The sequence below is a fragment of the Gymnodraco acuticeps genome, unplaced genomic scaffold (assembly GCF_902827175.1).
Source record: "Gymnodraco acuticeps unplaced genomic scaffold, fGymAcu1.1, whole genome shotgun sequence".
Classification (NCBI taxonomy): domain Eukaryota; kingdom Metazoa; phylum Chordata; class Actinopteri; order Perciformes; family Bathydraconidae; genus Gymnodraco; species Gymnodraco acuticeps.
In genome coordinates this window covers 1,852,013-1,876,982 of record NW_022990559.1, presented here as the reverse complement: position 1 = coordinate 1,876,982, position 24,970 = coordinate 1,852,013, and the positions used below count along the sequence as shown (strand labels likewise).

General features: G+C 40.4%; 1 protein-coding gene across 1 annotated transcript in view; it reads left to right on the top strand.

The window, feature by feature from the left end:
- Positions 1-24,970, top strand: part of fstl5 (follistatin-like 5) — a 200,649-nt gene that overhangs the window by 14,644 nt on the left and 161,035 nt on the right. The window contains exon 2 of the mRNA XM_034227644.1: positions 15,414-15,555. Within this exon, the coding sequence (XP_034083535.1) occupies positions 15,414-15,555 (142 nt within the window). The remainder of the gene's footprint in view (positions 1-15,413; positions 15,556-24,970) is intronic.

Genomic DNA, 24,970 nt, shown 5'->3' with positions numbered 1-24,970 from the left:
GTTACTTAATGTTACTTCATATTAAGGCTAATACAAATGACAAGGCTGTAATGCTAACTAACGTGATAGCTACTAGCTAGGTAGCTAACTTGATCCAGCCACTCCTGGTCCTTTCATCAGACGGGAAGCGAAAGAACGAGCAAGACCCATTGCTGGTATGATAACAACCTGGTAGCCTACTAAGCACACAGGCATCTTGTTAAAGTTATCTTATCTTAGCTATCTCTTATATTTAGCGGAGGAAAACAATTGTGACATCAATTACGCGACTCTGGGATTTGTTTCTAGTTGCGTATTTTTCATAGTCTTATATTTGAACAGTTTTACGACAAACTGTGACTTTTTTGACATGGGAATTATTTTTTTAAGATTGACAAACATCATATGTGTAATTCATGGCACAATTCAAAAAGGATCGAAAGATACGTTTTCTCTCTCCATTGACTTCAATACATTATTTTTCCGAAATAAGGTCCCATGGACCGGAAGTAGATGGGCGTGACTTCGCCACTCTATGACGATGGGGGTCCTCCCTCCACATTCTTCTGTGTCCGATATTGCGTAAATCAGAGGATTTAGACGTTGTGTGTTCATTGTATAATTCCACACGCCTTTTTTCCTCATACACTCATTCATGACTTTTTATTTAATGCGTTAACGGCTGTAATCATTGTTAACGTAAAACCAGAAGTGACATCACTGTTGACAACGGAGACGCCTTTCAATAAAGCTTTTCAAAATAAACTGTACATTCATTTAGCAACAACGTTAGCCACAAGCCAATGCTAACCGGAAATGTTTTCAGAATAACAGTTTTAAGCTTACTGTATGTTTAAACTAAATTACGTCATTAAACATTGATTTTAATTTCTTACAAGAACCACCAGAAATCGTTTTCAACCACCATTTCATGCACATCATAAACGTCTGGACTACAGAGACGGATGATGTCGCCTTGATCCTTTGTAATAATCTCACCGTATGATCTATGGAGTTCTTTGAAATGATTCCTACAGACCCTATGCAGGGACATGCAATATGAGAGCTATTTCAGATGCTCATTTATAGGCATGACATTCAAAGGGATCCCTGTGTTCCTTTGTTGTAAGGAACTGCTCTTTCTGTAAGATTGGCACAGCATTTTCTGCATTTGTAAGGGAAGAAAAAAGGCACCAAAACGGAAGCACTACCCTAGGGGAAAGAGTGTCGCCCGTGGTTTTGGACGTGCTTTGAACTTGAAGGAGCCCTTTATCAGTGCATAGTGCTGCCGGGGATGTACGGGTATGAGAAGTGCCGTGATAACTCTGCCAAATCAGACATGCTGCAGCAGGGTGCTTGGGCAGCAAACATGCAGCAGATGCTCCAGTGTTCTCCAGATATCCCAGAGACAAACTGTAATACTCCAACCAAATTGATCTGTACATAGAAATACCGCTGAGATGTGCACGTGGGAGGTCAGGACTGTGTCAGCTGAAGCATGGAGAGAGGGGAAAGCAGAGCCGTTTATCTGCTGACTTCAAGTTCCCCCCCAGTGACCTAGCTGACTTTCTGAATACATTCAAACAAGCCGCTAGGAAATCATTGGTTTAGAGAGCAAACTGGGAGCGCCAGTGCCTCCCTGCTACTGTCCCATGTGCCACTGCTGCAATGCAATTTCTCAGCTGTACAGGTGGGATTCATTTTGACTGGGTAGAGCCTGGGGAAGATCATATTTTCTACTGAAGAAGCAGAAGGATGTTGAAACATTAATAAGGTTAGGTAAGTCTGCTCATCCAGTCTGACTTTCACATGTTTATTATTGGTCTGCAGCGTACAGCAAAACAAATAATAACAAAATAATCATTTCTGGTTGTCCTGAAAATATCAACACTTTTTGCTATAGTTCAACATTTCTATGGTCTGAGTCAAAGTCAACTTTATTGTCGATCTTTCAGTTTGTGTGTAGACAGAGAGATCGAAATAACGTTTCCAACAATCCCGAATACAAAAATACAATAATACAAATATACAAATATGTATACAAATATGTATAAAGTATGTATATCATATATAAATCAACAGATACATTTACACATTATGTTCACATTAAAGGTCCCATGTCATGCTTTTCCGGTTATTACCCGTCCCCTTGTTATTATGTAGCTTTTTCTGCATGTAAACGGTCTGCAGAGTCACAAACCCGGTGCGGGTGCTAGTGGAGCCTCGCAGATGGGGGGTGCTGCAGCCCTCTAAGCACCCCCCCTTCCCGCGTCCATTCGCAATGTCTCGCTGTCTCGCAGATCCCACACAGCAAGCGGGAAATGAACCCAGCTCACACTGTCCGCTCCTCACAGCAGTGAGCCGCGCAACGTCCCGCCAACACGGCACCCAGACCCCACGCAGCATTCTCATCTGTTTGTCCTTACTGGTGTCATTTTCTGGTTGCTAACGCCATTGTAACACATAATCTCTGATTTTCCGCTGTAACGGTGGTAGACTCATCAGAACAGAGTGGGCAAACTGACCAATCAGAGCACAGTGGGCTCACAGGGAGGGGGGGAGGTGATTCTGGTTTACAGTGGACAAAGCAAATAGACAGTATCATAACTAAAATGGGAAGGAGCACAGCTGTGACGAGAAAATTTACAAAGTATGTAACACCAACCACTTTGAAACAAGTCATTCAGTCTCTGGTTTTGTCACATCTTGAGTACTGTCCGGTCATATGGTCATCAGCAGCAAAAACACATACAGAAATTACAAATAGCTCAAAACAAGGCTGCCAGACTAGCTCTCCACTGTTCGAAGCGCACTCATACTGGAGTTATGCATATAAACATATCATGGCTTCCGGTCTGCAATCTCGTGTTATCACTTTTCTAAAAAATGTCCAATTTAGCAAAAGACCACTGTATTTTTATGATCAAATAGTTTACACAAGAGATGAGCATGACCATAAGACTAGACAAGCTACATCAGGCCATCTACTGGCACCAAAACCCAGGACACATCTTCTGAAATCTTCTGTGTCTTATAGAGCTATAAAGGAATGGAACTCATTGCCAAACTACCTTGCTGAAATAGAGTCCAGAGCCTCTTTCAAGAAGAGATTGAAGGGCCATCTACTAATGACCATGTTGTACCCTTGTGAGCTGTGAACCCTAATTTAATTTGATCTCATGCTTTGTACTGGTGGGTGTCTAGTGCACTCATCCTTGGCTGAGATTTATATTGAAAGTGGATGAGATTGTTGATGATGTTAGAAATTGTTGATGATATTGGTGATGTTGTTAATGATGTCAGGAATTATGTCTTGAATGTTGTTGTATTATTGTTGTATTATTGTTGTATTATTTTAAGTGTCGGACCCCAGGACGAGTAGCTTTTGTCAAGAGCAAAAGCTAATGGGGATCCTTAATAAACATAAACATAAACATAAACAAGCCGTGTAGGACAGAGAGTGACTACACATACTATACAGAAATGTATTCTAGTATACCTCAACAATGGAATTATGATCAGAAGAAATGGCCATGACATGGGACCTTTAAGATAAGTGCACCAGCAAAAGGAAAAACACAATGGCAAAAGTGAAGCAGAAGAATATGAGGTTAACAATACATGAATATACCTGATGGCAATGCAGAAACAACTAATTGAATTGAGTTTGAACTCACTTTGCAGGCCGTTTTACCTACAGGTGCATGCTGGATGCAAAATGTAATGGAAAACATAAATATATTGAATAAAGCTTGAGAATATGGAAAGACACGTTATAGAATGGAATGAAACTGGGAGTATTGCAAGTCTTGTATAAATGCTGTGAAATAGCATTCATTTGTTTTTACAAATACATAAATAGTTAAAAACATTTCCTTTTTTAACCAATATTTAAGTAATTAAATAAAAATACAATACTGTAGCAGCAACCAAAAGTATACGTATAGGTATGTACCATACATCACTACTTGGCCCATATTGGCCCATAACATCATTAGACAGTCATTTAATTGTTGTCATCAGATTTCTCATTGACGGTTTATATATTAAGCCACATAGTACCTTTACAATATGGTATGCTAAAGTAATATAATATATTATAATTGATATAATATACTTTAATATAATATAATATAATATCATATACTTTACAATACTGTATACAATATAATGTCATATAAAATGCACCTCATATTGTATATCTTTACTGTTGATTTATTAGCACTTGGCCACAGGTGGCAGCCCCTCCTTCTGTTAGGAAGGAGGGGCTTCCTTACAGAGCCCCTCCTCCAACACACACAAACGCGCACATGACCAATGAGGGCACGAGATAAGTTTGTGCACGAGATGGAAGGCTGACAGGCAGGTAGCCCATCCAGTTATTTTAGCCGGGCCGGCTCAAATGATTGGTCATTTACAGCGCTACGGCTTCCACAGATGACATTTTTTAATGTATTTATTGTCAAAGCATTTAATATATTCATTGCTATCGGAATATATATATATATATATAAGTGTTTCTGAAGTGAAATACCCCACCTTTAAGTACGATTTTGGGATACTTGTACTTTAATTATTTACCAAGTTATGCTACTTTTTACTCCACTACATTTAACGAAACTCCTTACAAATTACTTTAAATGTTCACATTATAAGCAAATATACATAAACTAATACATAAACGATGATATACAATGATAGGTTAAGATATCCAGCTGCAGTATATCAAGTAATTAAAATTAGCTCCACCTTTACCAGCAGTGATGAACAACATTAATGCATCAATAATCAAAATGTAGGTATTAAATACATATGATTCTAAATTGGGACATTACACACAATAAGTACCTTAATTGTGGTACTTTAAGTATAGTTTGATGCTAATACTTTTGTACAAAGATTGATCATTGCTAAGATAATCAGGGAAACTGTTAAGCAAGGCTTTAAAGCCGCTCAGCTACACAACATGTCTTACTGGACTGATCCCTGGTGTGAATCTGCAAAACTGGCTGACTTTAAAAGCAGAGTGCTTGCAAACCCCCAGCATGCATGCTCAGCAAAGTGGATAAATAACAGTGTACAAATGGAAAAAGTCGTTTCTTCTTTGACACTTTGCACTTTATAATAAAAAAACATGGAGATATACCTGCTAAAGTGCTGAAAAGTTGCTGCGACAGGAAGGTGATGAATGAAGCTTTAAATATAATTTTAACACTTGATGTGTTTCACACACCGTTGCTAAAATGGCATTTGAGGACACTATTCAGAATAATAGAGGTATAAAGAAAATTGTCTATCAAGCAGAACAGGCTCTGATTTTCAAATGATCTGCACGGGAGGCTCATACCCTTTTCCGCTACATCTTTCTATTATATCTGTTTGTTTTGTGGCAGCATAAGAAGAGAAATAAAATAAGCTAATGTGCCCCGGGTGTGACATTGGGTTTTCATAAATGGGTAGCTCGCACTTGAAGGAAGTGACACAGACACAAAATAATATTTTCTGGTTTGATTTAAAGCATGTGTTTTACCATATTGATAATATCCATGTTATATCCAGTATATCAGAATGATGAAGTCTGATGCACTACTCATGTAATGTGACATAATTCAAACAGCTAAGTGAACTTATGCTTGATCATTCGTTTGTACTGCCCTCACACTCAGCAGCTGTGCAGTGCAGCCAAAGTGCATCACTGGGTGTTTCTCAATGTCGAGTAAAGCTGCTCCAGAGCCACTATTTCAAGGATGCTACGTCATCGAGTCCCGCCGAAGGACTGTTTCAATGTCCAGGAACTTGGAATTCTACCGAGGCCGGCGTACTTCGTTGCGGGAAATTTCGAGGCTGCACATGTGTATCCTCCGCGGTCTTAAAATCCCCACAATGCTTTGCGCACGGACCAATTTCCAGCCTTGCATATAAGGCTCTCATATGACGCACACCTGCACACCTGTTAGCCTGTCTCATTCTTCGTTCTCCGAATGAAAGGAAGGATTCTTGCCTCGCTTCTGAAGGAACTGATTCGGAGGGACATGTTCTACCAAGGAAGCCTCCTCGACATTGAGAAACACCCAGAGTTTACTATTAAACTAATTAGAACTTAAGAGGTTTAACAGGTGTAGAAACTGGCGGCCTTGCATAACTTCAGCTCTAAAAAGCATCAGGAAATACTTTCAATGTTGAAGCCATAAACATTGAAATAAATAATGTCTCCTCTAACTACTCACACCATGTTTATGTAACTAACCTTAGAGGAGTCATAATCATTGAGGGGTTACAAGATACATATGAGGGTTTGCAACATGATAAACAGGGTGAGGAAGAAGCAAAGAAAAACATTCCCAAACGTAATGATGTTTTTTAACGAAATAAAAATAATCTTGTGTGTTAGAAATAGGGTGAATTTAATAATTTTAGCCTCTTATTGTTGGAATTAGACACTTCTATCTGTTGCTGCACCACACTGTGATTTAGTTAAACAGGTGTGCTTTAAGGATAATAGTAATGATAATGATTTGTTCAAGTGCAACTAAATAGCAGTAAAGTACAGATATTTTTTCTTAACATTTTAAAATGACGCTCCTTGTTCATGACTGTTTTTCTTATAGTTGTTTTAGAAGTTATAAGCAATCATGTTGTTGTGAGAAACTTTGCAGACGGCATTATGTGCAAAACAGATGCCTGAGGAAAGCATCGGCTGCAAAAGGTCGAAATATCTTAAAGTGTGCCTTATGTTGTTCTGATTTTTGAAACTATACTTTTTTCTCCGTCTTGTTTAGAAGTCATGAACTCTACTGTAGCGCGTACATCACTGCTGTCTACTGAATAAACAAAGTGTTCTCAGTGGACCATATTCAGAATTTGTTCAATTATATTTGAAGTAAGCTGCCTTTTTAATTAGACAGTGGTACATTGGAGAGTTAACAGCAATACATCTGCATTAGCCTAAGCTGACTAGTAATAGTCATGTGGTGGAAAAGTATTTCTGAATTAAGGCTCTTCATGCATAATTCCAGGAAAATGTATAGCATATTTTAATTATGTATTGCTATTTTCCAGACTTATAACCTACCAAACATGCATGACAGCTGATAGTAAATTACAATGTGTGCATGTGTTTGCACCCAATGAATGCCCAGTGTGTAGCAGGCAGGGGATAATATATACATGTAGTAGCTGTAAGTCGAGCTCCACACTTCTGTTGTTGCTCATCCAGTGACCAATGAAACTCTGCAGAATGAGACAGATAGGGGGGTACGGATAGCTTGTCAAGAAGACATGATGCATTGTGTACCCAGTGGGAAATAGGTAGTCTTCATTTGAAAGTCAATTCCAAAGCTCAGACGTGCTCCAGGGAATTGAAAACCATGAGCCAAGGTTATGATGACAATCCGTAAGGAATACTTCCAGACTGTTCCTGCCTCCTGTGCTTTTCAGGCAACTAAATACAACTATGTACATAAACTTACTCTCACACACACAACAACTTGTACATACAGTATGCTTATAGATTACACTAGAGTTGCTGTCTGTTAAATTAAAGACCATTTACACTAAGACATCTGACTTTTTTCTAAATATATCTGTATTTTGCTTTGAACCTTTTATTAAGAAAACCTTACAAGTTGTACCCTCAGTTTACTTTAAAAAGAGTGAATACAAAAACCTACAAGTGTAACCAAGGGGGATATTAGGTTCTGTGACAGTTGCATCATATCACCTAGAAGTACAAATGTCCAAAACAAGGCTGCATTCACTGTTAGCACATGTGCACTAGATATTATTTGGAGGTGGTGTTTAGAGAGCAGGGACTTTCAAGGGGAGAAAAAGGTTCCAATTTCTGATTGGCTGGGCGAATTGCAAACCACGCCCTGTAAATCTAGGAAAAGTTTTGTTAAACCGCCGCCTGTATATGCTAGCATTAGCATTATTAGCATTAGCCCAGCGCACCAACGGAGAGAGAATAATTTATGGCAACACAAAAAAAAATATGGGAGCGGTGGAGATGAGGAGGTGTCTCCAATATGGTCTAGCTGCGGCCGCGAACAGTACACGACGGTACACGACACGCCCACCTGACACGACGGTGGCTGAGAGGCATGAAAAGCGAATTGACGACACGCCCCCTACTACGCCGCCTACGGTGGCTGATAGATCGTACATGGCATGTTATTGTAGCATTTTAAGCAACTATTAGGAAAATACATTAATAACCTATCCGTTTGAGAACCCCTTGGAACCCCTTATACCATTTTGATGGTTGACATCTCATTTGAACAGTGAAAGCCAGAATGACATTTTATAATTTAAAAAAAAATGTATAATAATATGTTTACTGTATATTATAACAATGCTTGTCATGTAGGAATACTGGAGGTACCGTTCCAATGATGTATTAATAATAAGATATATATAGCGCCTTTCATGAGACCCAAGGTCGCTTTAAAAAGAAGAACAAAACAACAAATAGATTTGGGGCAAAGGCCTTGGCAGACAGATGGGACTTAAGGGCCCTTTTGAAGGCGTCAAGCGTGGGGATGTTGCAGATCTCCGCAGGGAGAGCGTTCCAGAGTGGGGGCTGCCATACTGAAGGTTCTGTCCCCGAAGGATCGCAGGTTGGTGCGTGGGGCCAGAGTCTGAAGACCGCAGGTTTGGGGGAATTGTATTGATTTGATACAAGCAAGCCAGTGTTTCATTGTGTACTTTCAACTACAGTATATGGTCCGGGAAGTTCAGCATTCACTGTGATGTATATAAAATAAGACACTGATACCGTTTTCCTCAATGAACATTTATTGAACAGAACATCATAAACATCAAAAAAATATTGAAAAAAAACTCCTCGGAATCTTTCACAAGTCCTTCAGCCTTTGGTGCGCTTCCTCACTCATGTTCTTGGCGAGGTCATGAGAACAAAGTTCCATCTCACTGATAAGACAAGATGGTATAAAGAAGTCATATGTAATATTATAAAATCACATGCATCAGGGGTTGTACACTTTAATGTGTCCATTCACTAACCGACTCTTTAGGAAGGAAGCTGTAAGGCCTCTTGTTATAGGAGTGGTCCTCATCAGTGTCCAGGGGCATCAGACAGTCAACCATTATTTTGACAGTGCTTTACATGCACGGTTTAACTTCTCCAAAAATGATCCAGGCTCGATTCAGAATGACACAATACCACACAAAACAAATGTTGCATGTACCATAAGTTCTATGTAGTATGTGTTTTAGGAGTAGTAACCCATTCTGAAACAGGCACACAGGGTCATAGATACGTTGAGCGATACACTGACCATGGTGCTGCTTGCATGCGTCCTTTTACGACTGATCCTGAATGTAGGTGGGACATTGTCGCTAAGGGTCGCCCTGCCTTCCTCACTATAGTGAGCAAACTTCTTTCCATACCTGCAATTAAGACACATTTTCTTCACCAGAAGGTTGAATTTTAGAGCCAGGTGTTCCCCCCAAATCTTCTTGATAATACAATTACAAATTCAAATGTTTTTGTAGCACTGCAGCATACCCTTCCAGTCCAACGTTTTCCACCAGGATAACACACCACCACCTTCTCAGGAGAGACATGTCATGCTAAAGAAAGAGCATCTATTTTCATTAAGTTTGTTATAGCATTTTAATGTGACTTATTTCCTTAATACTTACAATGCTGAAGTCAAAGCTGGCCCCCATGGCAAAATACCAGGCATACTGTAATGACAATTTTATTAGCACATGCAAGACATAATGTACACGTGACGGCTTATAACTTAGTGAGAAAGTAGTCACACACCTCAAATAAAATGTGGAGGTGATAACGCCACAAGAAAGATGCACGAGAGGCCTACCTATACGTGAACATTCCTAAAATCCTTTTATTATTGCACACCTGTTTATTTGCAAGTGCATAATGTGAGAGAACATTGGGATTCAAACAGAACGCTTGTCAGGTCTAAGTGGTGGTGAATCACTATTGCATGTATTTACAAATGAAAGGTGTTAAGGAGCAATCAATTGTGCCATATCACGGCCTTATCCTTACTCATCATTATCATGAAGACACCACAGTCATTCCCATTCTCATTCCCATATATATATATAGAAAAATAAACACAATTACACTGCGCTAAACAGCCACATCGACAAACAAACGAGAACCTAAATAGTATGTAATTATATCTAAAACCACAATACGTTAATTACCTGTACTCGGTGCGCCATATTGTTTGTTGTCTGTTGTCTGTAAACCTCCATGGCTGCTTCTCAGGTCGATTAAATGAAATCCTTGCTTCCCTCACTTGCGTCGTTTCCCTGCGTTTAGTCCCTCCCACCAGGGAAGCATGGAGGGACGCAAGGAAACCACGAGAAGCAGGGAAATGAGTTTTAAGAGCAATGGGACGTCCTTTCCTCCGTAGCGTCACGTGAAGCGACGTCCGTTTGTGATGACGCTACACAGCTGATCGCCTGACAGCAGCCAGCTCTGTCCCCGTTATTTCCACACACCCCCCCGCCTCTGTCAGTACACATTTACTGACACACACATTTGTATCATCTGTTGTAGACCCCAATAAATAAAATAAAATAAGAACTAATTCTCAAAAAAGATAAACGCCATTCTTAAAATGTATAAACGAACAATAGTTTGATTAATATTGATTAGAGTGCATAATAGAAATCAAATAATTGAGAGAAGAAAAATAGATATGTTATCTATCAAAACCCAGTTGGATTAACATTCATTGGATTGCACACTTTGTGTGTTTGTGTGGATATGTAGCATATTAACATTTTAATAGCACTTAATGACTGACTGAATGAAAACGAAAAAAGCGATCATGAAAATGTTTCCAAAAAATGAATTAAATGATTTTTGACCACTTTGTTGTTCAGATATATCACATATTTGTAACTAAATGATACATGAATTGAAACAAAACACAGTATAAACTGAAGAGTGACTCCCGTGAGGTTCATGTATTTTCTTCACTCTGCTCTCATGTCAAGAAGCATCAGATCAGTGCATGCACTGCCTCGTCCAATCAGTGAGCGATACACAGTAAGGGGGCGGGGTGAGTATCTGAGGATTTCATCGGAGGATGGTCTGGTGGTTCCCCGGTTATCGCTCATCCATGATCGCTCCTCGCTCCTCGATCCTCGGTCCTCCGGCAGAAATAAGAGCCATGGGACGGTACTCAAGATGGCGCAGGCAAATCAACTTCCGGTGAGACCGAGGACCGAGGAGCGAGGAAATGAAAATAGTCGACCTGAGAAGCAGCCCATGTCTCCTTAAATATTCTTGCGTCAGCGTCTCACATGTTGGACGTGCTCTCTTCTGACCATATTTGGAAGTAGAACTTTCGCGGCCGGAGCTAGACCCTTCTCAGCCACCGTAGTGTCGTGTCAGGTGGGCGTGTCGTGTACCATCGTGTACCGTCGTGTACTGTCCGCGGCCGCAGCTAGACCATGGATGTATAATAAGAACTGGATACAGCGTGGGAGGCGGGGCCTCATTCATTCCTATGAGAGCTGCTCATTAGCGCATGATGATAAAATGGCCCACCTTTTGAGAGAGTGAAACGTCACAGATTACCCAGCATGCCTGAGAAGTACCCGTATGTGCGCTCATAGAGCATGCGCAACTTTAACCAAAATGCTCGTTCACATCAAGCACGTCAATTTGCGTACACGTAACAGCACCGCGCGTTCATGACAGCATGGTAATGGATTGTTGTTATCATGGATTTGATATGAACGAGGCGGCAGTTAGCAGCTAGCGGCTAGCTAGTAATGATGCTAATGTACAATGATGCAATCGTTATGTACTTATATTACGCTGTAACAGGATCTAGTGATATCCAACAGAGCTTCATTTAGCATGAAATAATTATTGCACTGTATATATATATTTATATACAGTGAATAAGCTTCTTAGTGCAATACGAAGCTACAGGGACGTTAATAATGTCGGTAATATTAACTTTATTTAATACAACATTTACGGTACAAGATGTAATCATACAGCCCATGTAGTATGATAATGAATTACAGCAAACATGTGCAATATATCCATTATTACAGCTCCGTGGGATGGCAGTAAGACGATATGGTCCGTTCTTATTGTGCATCCATGGGTAAAGATAAACACAACTCACATTGGTTTCTCATACAGCATCTCTGTAAACTACGTGTATTCTATTCACTGAATTTCACTCTCTGCCTTTAACGGCTCGTTGTAGCTCCAATAGCTTCAGCCCCCACCCTCCCTGTGAGCACAGTGTGCTCTGATTGGTCGGGACACGTAACATGAACGTGCTGGGCGGCGCGGTCCCGTGGGTTAGATGCGCGTTCATAATGCAGAGGGAAATAACTCTCAGAATAACGTTATTAGCAAATGTTTACAACTTGAGGAACAAATGTTTTTAATAAGGGCTATACAAGTGTTCATACTGGGTAGTTTATTTAGTTTAAAAAAAATTATCCAACGAGTTACAGACCACTCTTTCCCCATGTAAGTCAATGGGAAAAAGTGTTTCCGGGCCTGGCAACCAAACGGAAGTGTAGTACCGCCGTTTGGCCAGCACGAATATTTTCATCTGAGTCCGGCGCACTTCCTGGGGGCTTGAGCTAGACCCTTCTCGGTGTCGGCGTTCTGGCGATTTACTCGGTACTCCGGGGACTTCCGGCCGGGGACTCCGCCGTGAAGTTGTTTGCGGCCTGCCAGTAAACCCAAAGCAGAAGAAGAAGAGGTGACGTCAGCGGCTTCATTTGCCTAATCCTCCCTCAGGGAATTTATTCCGGTTTGAACGTGATCTGCTCTTTAGTTCCGGGAGCTAAAGAGTTCCGATGAACTAAGTACTGGGAACTAAGTACGGCAAAGTACTTGGTGTGAAAGCGCCTATTGTGGTTTTGCCTTTGACAAACCTTTGCCTTTGCTGTTGCTTATTTTCCATCTGTGTAGTTTGTATATGTTCCAAAAAGCTCTATGAACCGTAATGGTTCACAAAATGAAAAGAAACATTTTAGTCAATGACAAGAATATTAGATAACTAATGGCCACAAAGACTCTTTGTGCAGTCTTATGTGCAACAGAAACTATTTCATTGTTCATTGTTTAATCCACAGTAAAGACAGTTTTTGCTCTCTTGGCTTCTGTTCTCTTTGAATAAAATACAGAAAAATATAGTTTGCTGTTTAGGAACTGAAACCAGAGCTCAGAGGAAGATTACAAATGAGTCAGTAGAGGAAGAACTGTAAAGTTGTTTAAGTCGTGACTAATCATAATGAGTTAAATGCCTGGGAAGCTGTACTGTGTGACACAGTAGAACTTGTCTCTGTCTCTAACACAGCATCCTGCAAAAGTTAGTCCATTAATAACACATTTAACTCTGGGACGCCGCAAAGAAGTTGATTGATTGCGCTTGCAGATATGGTAATGCACCTGGTGTGGCTCAAAGTGTGTGTTAGCAGAGAAGTGGAGCAGCAGCAGCAGCAGCTGCAGGCAGGCAGGCAGGCAGGCTTCCTACCTGGATCCGGAGAGTTTAGAAATGCAGCATGAATATGATCACATTAAAAAGGCAATAAGGAAGAAGTTCAGTTCCCCATAGCCCAAAGCCACCATTATATGTCTGCAGGGGTTGGGCAGACTGTCGATCACTAACAGAGTTTTAACGATTACTTTGTCAGGTTCAAATGTCTTTTGAATTTATAGGCTCATAATGTAGAACAAAAACTCCCTTATCAAGTCATTTTCAATGCCTCCTGCCCACAACACAGGCAGCAATAAGAGTGAGGGACTGGTAGCCGAGACCTTTCATCTACAAAGGTTAAAGGCTTTTGATCTGAAGGAAGAAAGGCCAAAGACCACGGCTCAAAGCTTCTGTTGTGTTGCATATAAACTGTATATTTGTTTCTTTGTAGATGTTTCCTTTGAAAACAAATGGGTTCTTATGAACTAGTTTGTTTCCCTCAGTTGTGCAAATGTGAGTGTTTTATGTAAATTGAACACAGCGAGCTGGATGTGTTGGTAGTGGTACAGCAGCTTGGCTCGCAATCGTTTCTATACAGGTTGCCTTTGACAAAGAACATAGATTTTTAAATGTCAATGTTTCTGAAGGTTAGGAAAAATGTCTGGAAAAAAGGCTATTGAATCTGGCAGACGATTACATGCGTACCCTGCATGTGTGTTCCTTTAATTGAAAGTTTCATAACATTGGGTGAAAAGACCAAGTTCTTCAGATCTTTTCTAGAAAAACCAAATAAAGAGATTGAATTTCATGAGAAGATGTGCAGGGATCTCCAGGTGTCAGGCAGCTCAGGAAGGCAATACAAGTTTCATAAAGTCAGAGGAATACAGTTTTAATGTTCCCTCTTCGTCTGGCACATCACAGCAAAGTGGTGCTCTGCCGGCATGACCTCCTGACCCTCGAGCATTTGGGCCCACCGAGCTGCCACAACAGCCATTGTTGTCTGACTCAGTGTCACTCCAGAAGAACAAGAAAGCAGGGTCACCATCCTGCTGTCAGTCAATCTTCTGCTGCAGGATGACGAGCAGGCACTGGTGGTTTGACACGGCTTAGAAAGTACAGCTGGATGTTAGCGTGTGAAAATCAACAAGTCAAGTTGAGTGAAAATTATTTATACAGCTCTTCCACAAAGGGGGATTTTTGCGACATGCTGCACAAAGAACTGAAGGCATAAATGCAGATAAAGACGCGGGATAAAAATAAGGGAGGAACAAACGCATTCCAGATTGTGACATTAAGCTTGTGTGCATGTGTTTGTGTATTGTCAGTGTGTGTTCAAACCCTGCGTTAGGCAATATGAAAGCACTGACTAAAGCATATCCTCCATATGTGTACTGCATGTATAATACGCATGTGTTCTCTTTGTATCTCTTGCTATTTGTAGGACACAGAAAATTCACTGGGCATGTTTTTTCCCCACAAACACAGAGTTGTTTAATTCATGTTGTGCAAAGGTCAAACTTTTTTTTTTAGAGCGCAATGAATTATTTAAAATGCACATTAGGGGTGAAGAGTGACTATTCTCTCTCCCTTTTAGATAAATATATTTGGGCTACATCTCCGTGAGGTTGTGAGGAAACAGTTTAAGATGTAATCTCACCGCTACATCACAGTTGATGACTTAGACACTCAGACTAATTCATCCAAAGCCCTCACTCTAATTGCGTTAATATATTGGCTCTTTATCTTCGTTATCTTGATTTTTTTCATGACATCTACTTCCCGTTAATTGATTCAAAAGGAGATCCTAATCTTCTCGCCGAGAGTGGGGCACATATTGATAGCTTTAGTTTGAACCAGCGACAGTTTTGTGTTTCCCATTGTCTGCACTAATTACGGCCGACTTGATTCGTTATCTGGGTTATCAGGGTTTCGGAGAAGAGCACTCACCTTTCCCGTTTGTTTTGTTGACAGGAAAAGCCCAATGAAGACAGCAGGATGGTGGTCGGCGGCAATTTTATTGTTGGGGCTCGCTGTGCTCGGCGCAGACGGGAGACCCAACAAGGAGGAATTCAGGTCGCCGCTCTATCGACCAGTCGTGAGATTCCGACACAAGGTATTGATCGCCACCTTTTTTTAATTTGCTTTCCGTAACAAGAGGACTTTGTGCTTTTGCCAACTATGAAACTAATTACAGTGGGGCTTTCTCCGTCCATCAGATGACTCCCCCGAGTTTGTTGTTGTTTTTCTGCCCACTGAAAAATACTCCATGAATCATTATCCTCCCTCTGTGCCAGGGGACTGTCTTTTCAAAGACAACATCGGATTTATATGAGCCACAGCTGGGCAGAACCCTGAATGATGTGAGGATGTTTGTATGTAACATGTAATGTATGTCATTTAAGCTGAATGTTGGAAGTACAAGATGAAGTTTAATCCTTATTGAGTCTGCGATAAAGGGTAGGCCCCAAAATATAAATCTGCTGCTCTTATCAAGCTACTTTTTTCCCTCCAACTAGTCTGTTTTTTTCTGAATCAGTTCCAGAACACCAGAGTGGGAGAGAGGGATCAATTAGAGCTGGACTGGGATATCAATTGACTGTTTTGGCAGCCCAAGACTTGAGGAAAGCAAAGTGTTTTGTCAAGAGGCATTAGTTGGATTGTCCTCCTTCAGTACACATTTCTCATAAGCCCCCTGTGCAACTCTGCACACCAGTAAACACTTTTCCTCTTTACCCAATCCAAGACAAAATGTAGCAGTGACAATAAAGAAGATGTGTTGCGTTTGCTTTTACTTCAAGGCTGTCTACTAACTTTTGTATTTCAGATTTGTTCTAGTCACGTCTGCACTAGAATGAAAGGCAGTGGTACTTTAAAGGGGACCTATTATGCAAAATGCACTTTTTGATGTCTTTTATACATAAACATGTGTCCCCGGTGTGTCGGGGAACTCACGCAGCATCAGAAAATAAAACCCTCTCTTTTCCTCCGTACCCAAATCTCTAAAAACAGGGCTATAACGGAGCTGATCCAGATTTGCGTCCGATATGACGTAATGTCGGAAATGTAGGCTGGCTTTACACCCACGGCCCTATCAGAAACGTTGCTATCAGAAACAATGCCCGACTGTTTTGGACGTAATATGGTCGGTGCATGTTTACATTAGCATCGCTAACACTCAGAGCTAACCTGTACTGGAGAGCATGTGTGTGAAGAAGCAGGAAATGAAAAGGAACTCACCTTGTGGTATAACCGGCAAGAGAGAAAGCCTTTGAGCTCCATACTGTTTCAGAAATAATCCTTGATAATCCATGATATGGCGTTTCATCACGGCAGCATTTAGTTTAGACAGTAGCTGCCGGCCCCTCCTTTTTTTTTTATCAATTTTTTTTTTTTAAAGCTTTATATCCCAAATCAGCACTTTTAAAACAGGAAGTGAAATAGAGGGATACAAGGCATGGCTAGAATGGGTGATCTGTTTGGTATTTTGAGCAAAACACTTCATAGACATGTTTTTTATATATTTTTATTAGGGCTGTCAGTCGATTAAAATAGTTAATCGCGATTAATCGCAAATTAATCGCACATTTTTTATCTGTTCTAAATGTACCTTAGAGGAATATTTTTCAAGTTTTTAATACTCTTATCAACATATGAGTGGACAAATATGCTTTATGCTAATGTTTATTATCATTTGAACAATGACAAATATTCTCATGAATATTAAACACAACAACCTCTGAACATTACAAATATTCGCCTCAATTCAACCTGGAACCTCTCTCATACAATAATACAATACAAATGGTGTGTGGTGTGTGTGTGTGTGTGTGTGTGTGTGTGTGTGTGGTGTGTGTGTGTGTGTGTGTGTGTGTGTGTGTTGGGGTGTGTGTGTGTGTGTGTGTGTGTGTGTGTGGTTGTGTGTGTGTGGTGTGTGTGTGTGATTGATCGTTGGAGCTATGTGCAACTCAAGGCATATGCTCGAACGGGAGCTGCCTGGACGCTGCAATCATGTTGCGCACTATCCGTGCTGAGTGTGCTGACTTTTCGTACAATGTCCCACTGTCTGGCTTCCTGCATAAAGTCAAGTGCTCGGCGCAGTTGTGGCGAAATGTCGCTCCTCTGTTTTCATTTAAACAGCTCCTTCTATCCGTTAGCGCAGCTAGCTAGCACCAGATTCTAACAACAACAATGCACGTAAGGTCTCTCTCTCGCTCGCTCGGGCCACACATACACACACCCTCCCGGTCCTCCAGATAGGCCAGTCGGTGCCTGCAGGTGAGCGTGGAAGTGGGTCTGCCACAAGCGGGCCGGCAGGAGCGGGGCTGTCAGCATCAGCTTGTAGATGGTATTTTAAACTCGATGCGCTCTGAAACTACGGGGCGGCCGAGGACAAAAAATACACAAGCGTTAATCGCGTTAAAATAATTAGTGGCGTTCATTTTTTCTTGCGTTAACGCGTTATTAACGAGTTAACTTGACAGCCCTAATTTTTATATATCTGAGACCTATATCTATTGCCTAAAAATAGCATGATAGGTCCACTTTAAGGGAGGGTGATTTGAGAGATGGTGAGAAGGAGGTGGAGATGGAGAGTGATACAGAGGAAAACAGATGGGAGGAATGTCATTGGACCGTATCCGAGATGAGCGGGGGGCCGGGAGTGATGCAAAGCTGTCAAATCCACAAAATGGTCAACCGCGTTCTGACCTTTTGAACACGATTTATTCAGAGAGTTGGTTCTTAACACTCAGACTGCAGCTATCCGCTATGCAAGAGTTCTGCTTCTTTCAAGCAGGAGCTAGTCGGGAAATAGTGTTTAGGGAGTGAAGAGATTTAAACTTCAATACCCAAGCATCCTGTAATATGATCTCCGTAAACTGCGGAAATAGCACATCTGTCAGAGTGGGATGCTTTGTACCAAAGGGAAGGGGGAGGCAGACCATCCAAAGACCGCCTCTGCCTGGACAGTGTTGGATTTCTTAAAGGACCAGATCACTGTTTTGTTTATTTAACCTTATCTCTATGTACAGCGTGGTGTTGTACCTTGCTTTTGTTATCACTTAGTACATCTACAGATCCTACATACCCTGGGCTCAGCAGAAATAGAAGAAGAGTCAGAATTTGTGTTAAAATATCCTTCCATAATTCCTTTCCTTTCAGTAGTTCAAACATTTTGGAAAACCATTTCTCAGAGCTTATCTCAGTTAGTTTAATAGACATGGATACACTCATCTTAGTTAGCTCTCCTGTGTTGACTTCAACATGTGCATTCCCCCCCCCCTGAACACTTTCTAGCTTCTGCTTTAAAGTGGACCTATCATGCTATATTTGAAAAATATATTGTTTTTTCAAAATACCAAACAGACCCATTGTAGCCATGCCTCATACTGCTCAACCACCTCTTTTGCAGCCCTGTTAGAGAAACGCGGATCTTGGGTCCTTAGCTTGACAAAAAGAAAAGAAGAGGAGGCGGAGCTAATGCCTGATCAGAATTCTACCGGAGATAAAGTTAAATTCGGTTGTGATAAACGCCATCCTGTTCAAACCACGTCAAGGATTATTTCTGAAATAGTATGAGGCTCAAATGCTTTTTCTCTTCCAGGTTTATCACAAGGTGAGTTCTTTTTTGTATTTCCTGCTTTTTAAACACGTGCTCTTTAGTACAGGTTAGCTCTGAGTGTTAGCGAGGCTTGCTAATGTAAACAAAGACGAGATTACGTCCAAAACACGTCAGGCATTGTTTCTGATAGCAAATTTCTGTGGGTCCGCCGACGTCACAGCGGGTGCAAATCTGTATCCGCTCGTTGTACACCCGTTTTTTAAAAATATTTGGGTACGGAGGAAAAGAGAGAGGGTTTTATTTTCTGACGCTGCGTGAGTTCCCGACACACCGGGGACCAGTGTTGGGACTAACGTTGGACGTGATCAGTGTTGGGTTACTGTAACGCCGTTATTTTTGGCAGTAACTAGTACTCTAACGCATTACTTTTTAAATTCAGTAACTCAGTTACCGTTACTACATGGTGCGTTACTCCGTTACTGCGTTAGTTTGTTTATATAGTCAACAGCCAGGCGAACAGAGATGAGAACTGTACTTAAGTACTTGAGTAAATGTACTTAGATACTTCCTGTGTCACATGCAGAGACGGGCTGTGGGCGTGTTTGTGTAGTTTACTAACAAGACTATCATGGCGGCGGCGGAGCTCAAGTCTAGTTTCTCCACCTGGAGTTATTCTCACTATTTCACTTTTGTCGAGCACAAAGAAAAGAAAGTTTTAGTTAAATGTAAGTTGTGTCCTGGCGGGTCAAAGATCCTATCTACTGCCCAAACCAGTAATTAAAATCTCTTAAAACATCTGCAAAAACAACATGCTGGGACGAAGCTAGTAGCTAAGACCACAGAGACTCAGCCGACGCCACTCCACCTCCACCTAAGCAACAGCGGCTGGATTTTAACCAAGGGACTGCTAGCCAGGGAAAAGTCGATAAAGCCATTGCACGGTATGTTGTAGAACACATGCAGGCTATTGCTACAGTGGAGTCACCCGCTTGCAGGGTGCTAGTTAGCATGATACCATGTCTGGGCGGCACACGGCATATGGGACGGAAAACTGTTTCCAACTACCTGGAGAAAGAATATACAAAAATGGAAAGCCAGCTAATATCGATGCAATCCAGATTGCATATGCACATGTCAAGTTGATCAACAGATTGTATTATTCTCCAATGCAATAACAGTACTGAAATGAATGTGTAAGTAATCAGTAAAGTAACTGAGTTACTTTTGAAATGAAGTAACTAGTAATGGTAACTAGTTACTGGTTTTCAGTAACTAGCACAACACTGCCGGGGACAGATATGTATGTATAAAAGACATCACAAAGTGCATTATGCATGATAGGTCCCCTTTGATCTTTCTCCCCCCAACACTATCCCTGCTTTCACATTATTCTCTGTTGTACTGCTCTAAGAGTGCACTGTATGTATGCTTCTTGTTGCAATGTCATGTCATTTGAATAAAGCTATACTCTATTTAAGTAGCTTTAGGTCGACCAAAGGCACATTTAGAAGGAGGTGTTAATACTGCTGTACCTTCTTTATCAACCAATATATCATGTATCTCTTGTTGAAACTAACTAGCTTTGACTTTCTTTTCATTGGCCTGGTTTGGAAGCAAAGTGACTTTAATAATTAAAGTAATGTATATCCACATTTAGCGGGGATTTGACGAGAGCTACAAAAGTGATGTATTTGCTTTTCCACTCTAATGAAAGTAATGTGCCAGGCGCTGTGATTACATGGCAGAGGAATGTCATTAACGCGTTTGCATACTATTACAATTCATCCTGAGAGAGGACAGAGGTAAACTCCGCTCATCTCTCCGCCTGTCCAGAAACACTGGAAATTAAAAATCCTTTGGTGAAAAATTGCCACATTGCAAGCCATTTCTCCAAAATAAGCCTTTATTTTTGCTTCGAGGATTCTCATTTCTTTATTTTGGTCTACATTTCAGAGACGCAGTTGTTTCAAAATGAGATATCCAAAGATTGTAGAAGAGAAATAACACGTTTTAAATGATGGCTTACAGCTCAGAAATAAAATGATGTTGGTACCATAGACTGTATATATAAATGGACGTAGGGTCCGTGACGTCACCCATAGGATTCTGCAGAGTTGCCGTGAAGCCCTTAGTAGGCGGAGTCGGCCACTAACGGCTCGACAGTGACGCCAGAGTTCAACTCCCGCCTTCTCCAAATAAGGGCAAAGAGGCGGAGCCTGCTGCCACCGAGCTGGAAGTTCCAGAGCTAGCTGAAGCTACCAAGCTAAGCTAACATGCTCCCCATCTGCACGCTGCCGTCGCATTTTACGTTTCTAAGGTAAGCAGACATTAAACTATTCAGCAAAACTATAAATAATAATCTAAGTTATTGAGCTTTTAGCATAATACTTCAGAATCTTAAAACCCCTTAACGTTTGTATGCAATTGTGCTAAATTCAACACTGGAATCAAGCAAATATTAATATGTTTGCATGACATTAGTTATTTATATTTTGATATCACTTAACTATACGTTTAATACATTTAAGTCAAGCTAAGGTACATGTGATGGTAGCTAGTTAGCGCTCTTACCTGTGAGGCCTCCTCCAAACAGCATAATAACCAGACTGTATCATTACAACTAAGTACCAGTTATAGATCCTTGACTTTAGACAAACAATTCAAAAGACAAAATGTATTTAAAGACCAATCTTTATTTGAATGTGCCTCTTAACCTGAGATATTAGTTATACAGTAATAGTATTGACAATCTAAAAAAACTGAGCAACTCAACAGTCAACTTTATGTTTCTTATTGTCTAAAGCATTTATTATTTTCATTTTCCCAATCTCATATTCAGTGTGGACGGATTGAGACAGTCTGGTGTCCAGAGAGCAGGAGAGACTTCAGGGAGAAACCTCCGTGTGATGGACGTCCTGTCTGTTGGTTTGGAGAGGACTGAGGGTCTTTCCTCTGCGAGGAGGACCAGGCCTGATGAAGGAGCCCATGCTGGGCAAAGCTGATACCAACTGCACAGGCCTAGTCGGTCACTTTATTTGACTAAATGTGTTTAATACATTTAATAGGTTTACACCTTCTGTCCATATGTGCTTTTTATTTAAAACATTTGATTAACTTTTGGTTCACATTTCAATAAATTGTATTTGTATTTGCACTCCTTTTGTCCATTATTCTTACTGAAAATGTTAGATTACACATTCACATCTGACTGAAGATTGGCCCCATTTATTTGTGATGTTGCAAAACAAGGTACATGTTGTGAGGCAAATAGAAATAATCAGCTGATGGAGTGTAGATGTGGAAATAGCTGCATTCGATCAGCTGACTGTTTTTACAATAAAAGTAGTTTCTTAGTGAATGTCCTGTACTGGTCTTAAAATCTCATAACATCAGCTTTTAATGTTCCTCTTGGATGTTCTTCTTGACCCTCAGAGAAGGAGAAAATGTCCTGTCTTTCAGGCATGTCCTTTCCTAACAAAAATGACAGGAAACATAAAACATATTATTGCAGAACAAGTGTGTTATTTATGAAAGCGGTGTGTTTGTGTGTTTAGGGGCTGTAGATATAATGATTTTGTAATTGTAATGTTTTTTTTTTATTTCAACAATGAGCTACAAAGACAATCAGATTATGAATGAACAGTATGAAGTTCATCAACATTGAAATATATGTTATTATCAAAATAATATTTAACTGTTATCAAAACGTAGTGCAACTGTAGAAGCTTGCTCTGTTGTCTCACTGAAAGAATAACTTTTACCACGTTTTTTACAGACAATATTGAGAGATAAATAGTAGCAGTTCTCACTATGTGTTAAATATCTTTGCCTTCAATACATTACATTAGAAAGCTGACAAAGTAATATTGCTTGTTATCATCTAAATGTAACTTTTTGCATGGAAAAAACCCTCAACTTAACTGATGTGTAGGTGATCTAGTATTTAGTATTGTTTAATGGAATGTATATCAGTGTATTCAAGTCAATACTTCATTCATTTAAACCAATATCTTTCTTGATTCTTTGTACAGTATGAAAAAAATAGTCTTTGTACCTGTGCTGAAGTTCACTGCTGTGAGGAGTCCAGTTCTGTCTCTCACTCTCTGGTCCAGCCTGTCTGCATCACCTGGACACCTTAAACAAACAGATATATGTAAAGTACCATGTGTACAAACAATATAACTGATTCTCTTCTGTTGAACATGTTGCATTGTGTATTGTCCGAGTCAGGGTCCTTTTTATTTTACTGTAACTTTGGAAGTTGTGTTACCAATGCTTACTGTTTATTTGATACCCATTTGGTAATACAATTAATAAAAACAACAAGGTTTGGGTTCGTTCTTCAGATGACTGTGACGTTAACGTGTAAGCTCAATAATGAGCTCCAGCTCAACCAACCATATTGTAATATCTAAGTAATCATCTTGAAATATGACATTAATAATTGTAATATACACACATCTTATTGTGAGGTTGATTTCACATACACTACATCGACATTAGCTTGTCTACATACTTGAGCATAGCCAATTTAAATTAACATTAGATGCATACAGTTCTACCTACATAATCAAATATCTCTAAGTTACAAGGATGTAACCTTATTTTATCAACCTCAAACAGAAGCCGTTTGTTCAACAGTATTATCCCACTTAACGCTTAACACTTGTCTATTTCGTTGTAACCTTTATATATACAGTCTATGATTTTAACTTGGAGGCTACGATTACAATCGTTAGCACCGATGTAGCTACCACTAGCTTACATGCTAACCCAAGCCTTACCATTCATTACGTAGCTGATTAAAATCATTAACACATAAATAAAGCAGTAGAATTTCACTTACCGCAAAACCGCATTCATGCACCGTCTGTTTTAACCGCAGAGCGAGTCACAATAGTCCGATATATAAGCATTAAGAACAAACAACCACGGCCGGCTACAAGTTGTGTTTGCTGGATGAGCTGAGCAGGCAGAGTCCCTGTAGCTAGCTTCACTGAGCAGCTAGCAGAGAGACAAGAAGCTAACAGCGGCAGGCACTTGACAGAGCCGTCACTCAATGTGACCACGCCCTAATTGATGCACAAACTTTAAGACCTAATATAAATAAAAGGGTCGCGTTAGAAAACAATTCACTCACAGATCCATAATCATGAAGGTGGAATCTAACTATATCGATAATAAAATGTATGGAGCCAGGGGTAGAAACATGTTTTTTTCTGCTGTAAAGTTGGGCATTTTAACATGGGGGTCTATGGAAATTGCTCCTTTCTGCAGCCATCGCCTATCGGCCAATATATGAACTGCAGTGTGTGGCACTTCCGTATTGGCTTCCCGGCTCTACCCCACAGTTTGCCGCTTGGTTGGTACTCACACTCTCAAGTTACAAACAACAATTAAAGCTTCTTTGAAATTAAATGTGTATCAAAAACTCGACAAAATTGTGCAGAACAATAATACTTCTTCTATTGGATACATTTCCTTATCTGCACATAAGTGCTGAATGTCCTTTACGCTCAGCGCCTGAAAGCTGTGATACAGTTTATGCTACAGTATGCGCTCTCCTTTGCTTTGAAGGACAGTGTTTGACAAGGGTAACAGGATCAGATACGACCTTTTATAGGCTTTCCTCACAAAGACTTAAATCACCAGGAGGCATTCAGCCATAAACAGCTGGTCACATGCTCTTCCCATAATTCCCATGGTATTGTTTCAGACATTCAGTGTGAAATCCTCCACATGGGGTCAAGAATAGGACGCAGTTCCCAGCCACCATAATCCAGTTTTGATTATGTTTCATCATTATTATTTCATTATTATTCATCAAGCTGTTATGTCAGGTCAAACAAAATGGAGGCAAGGACAATTGTGTGAAAAGCCCCATCCATCCAGCACTGGCTTGGCCACATGGCAAATCTAGATTAACAGGGGATAAGCAGAGAGAGAGAGAGAGAGAGAGAGAAGAGAG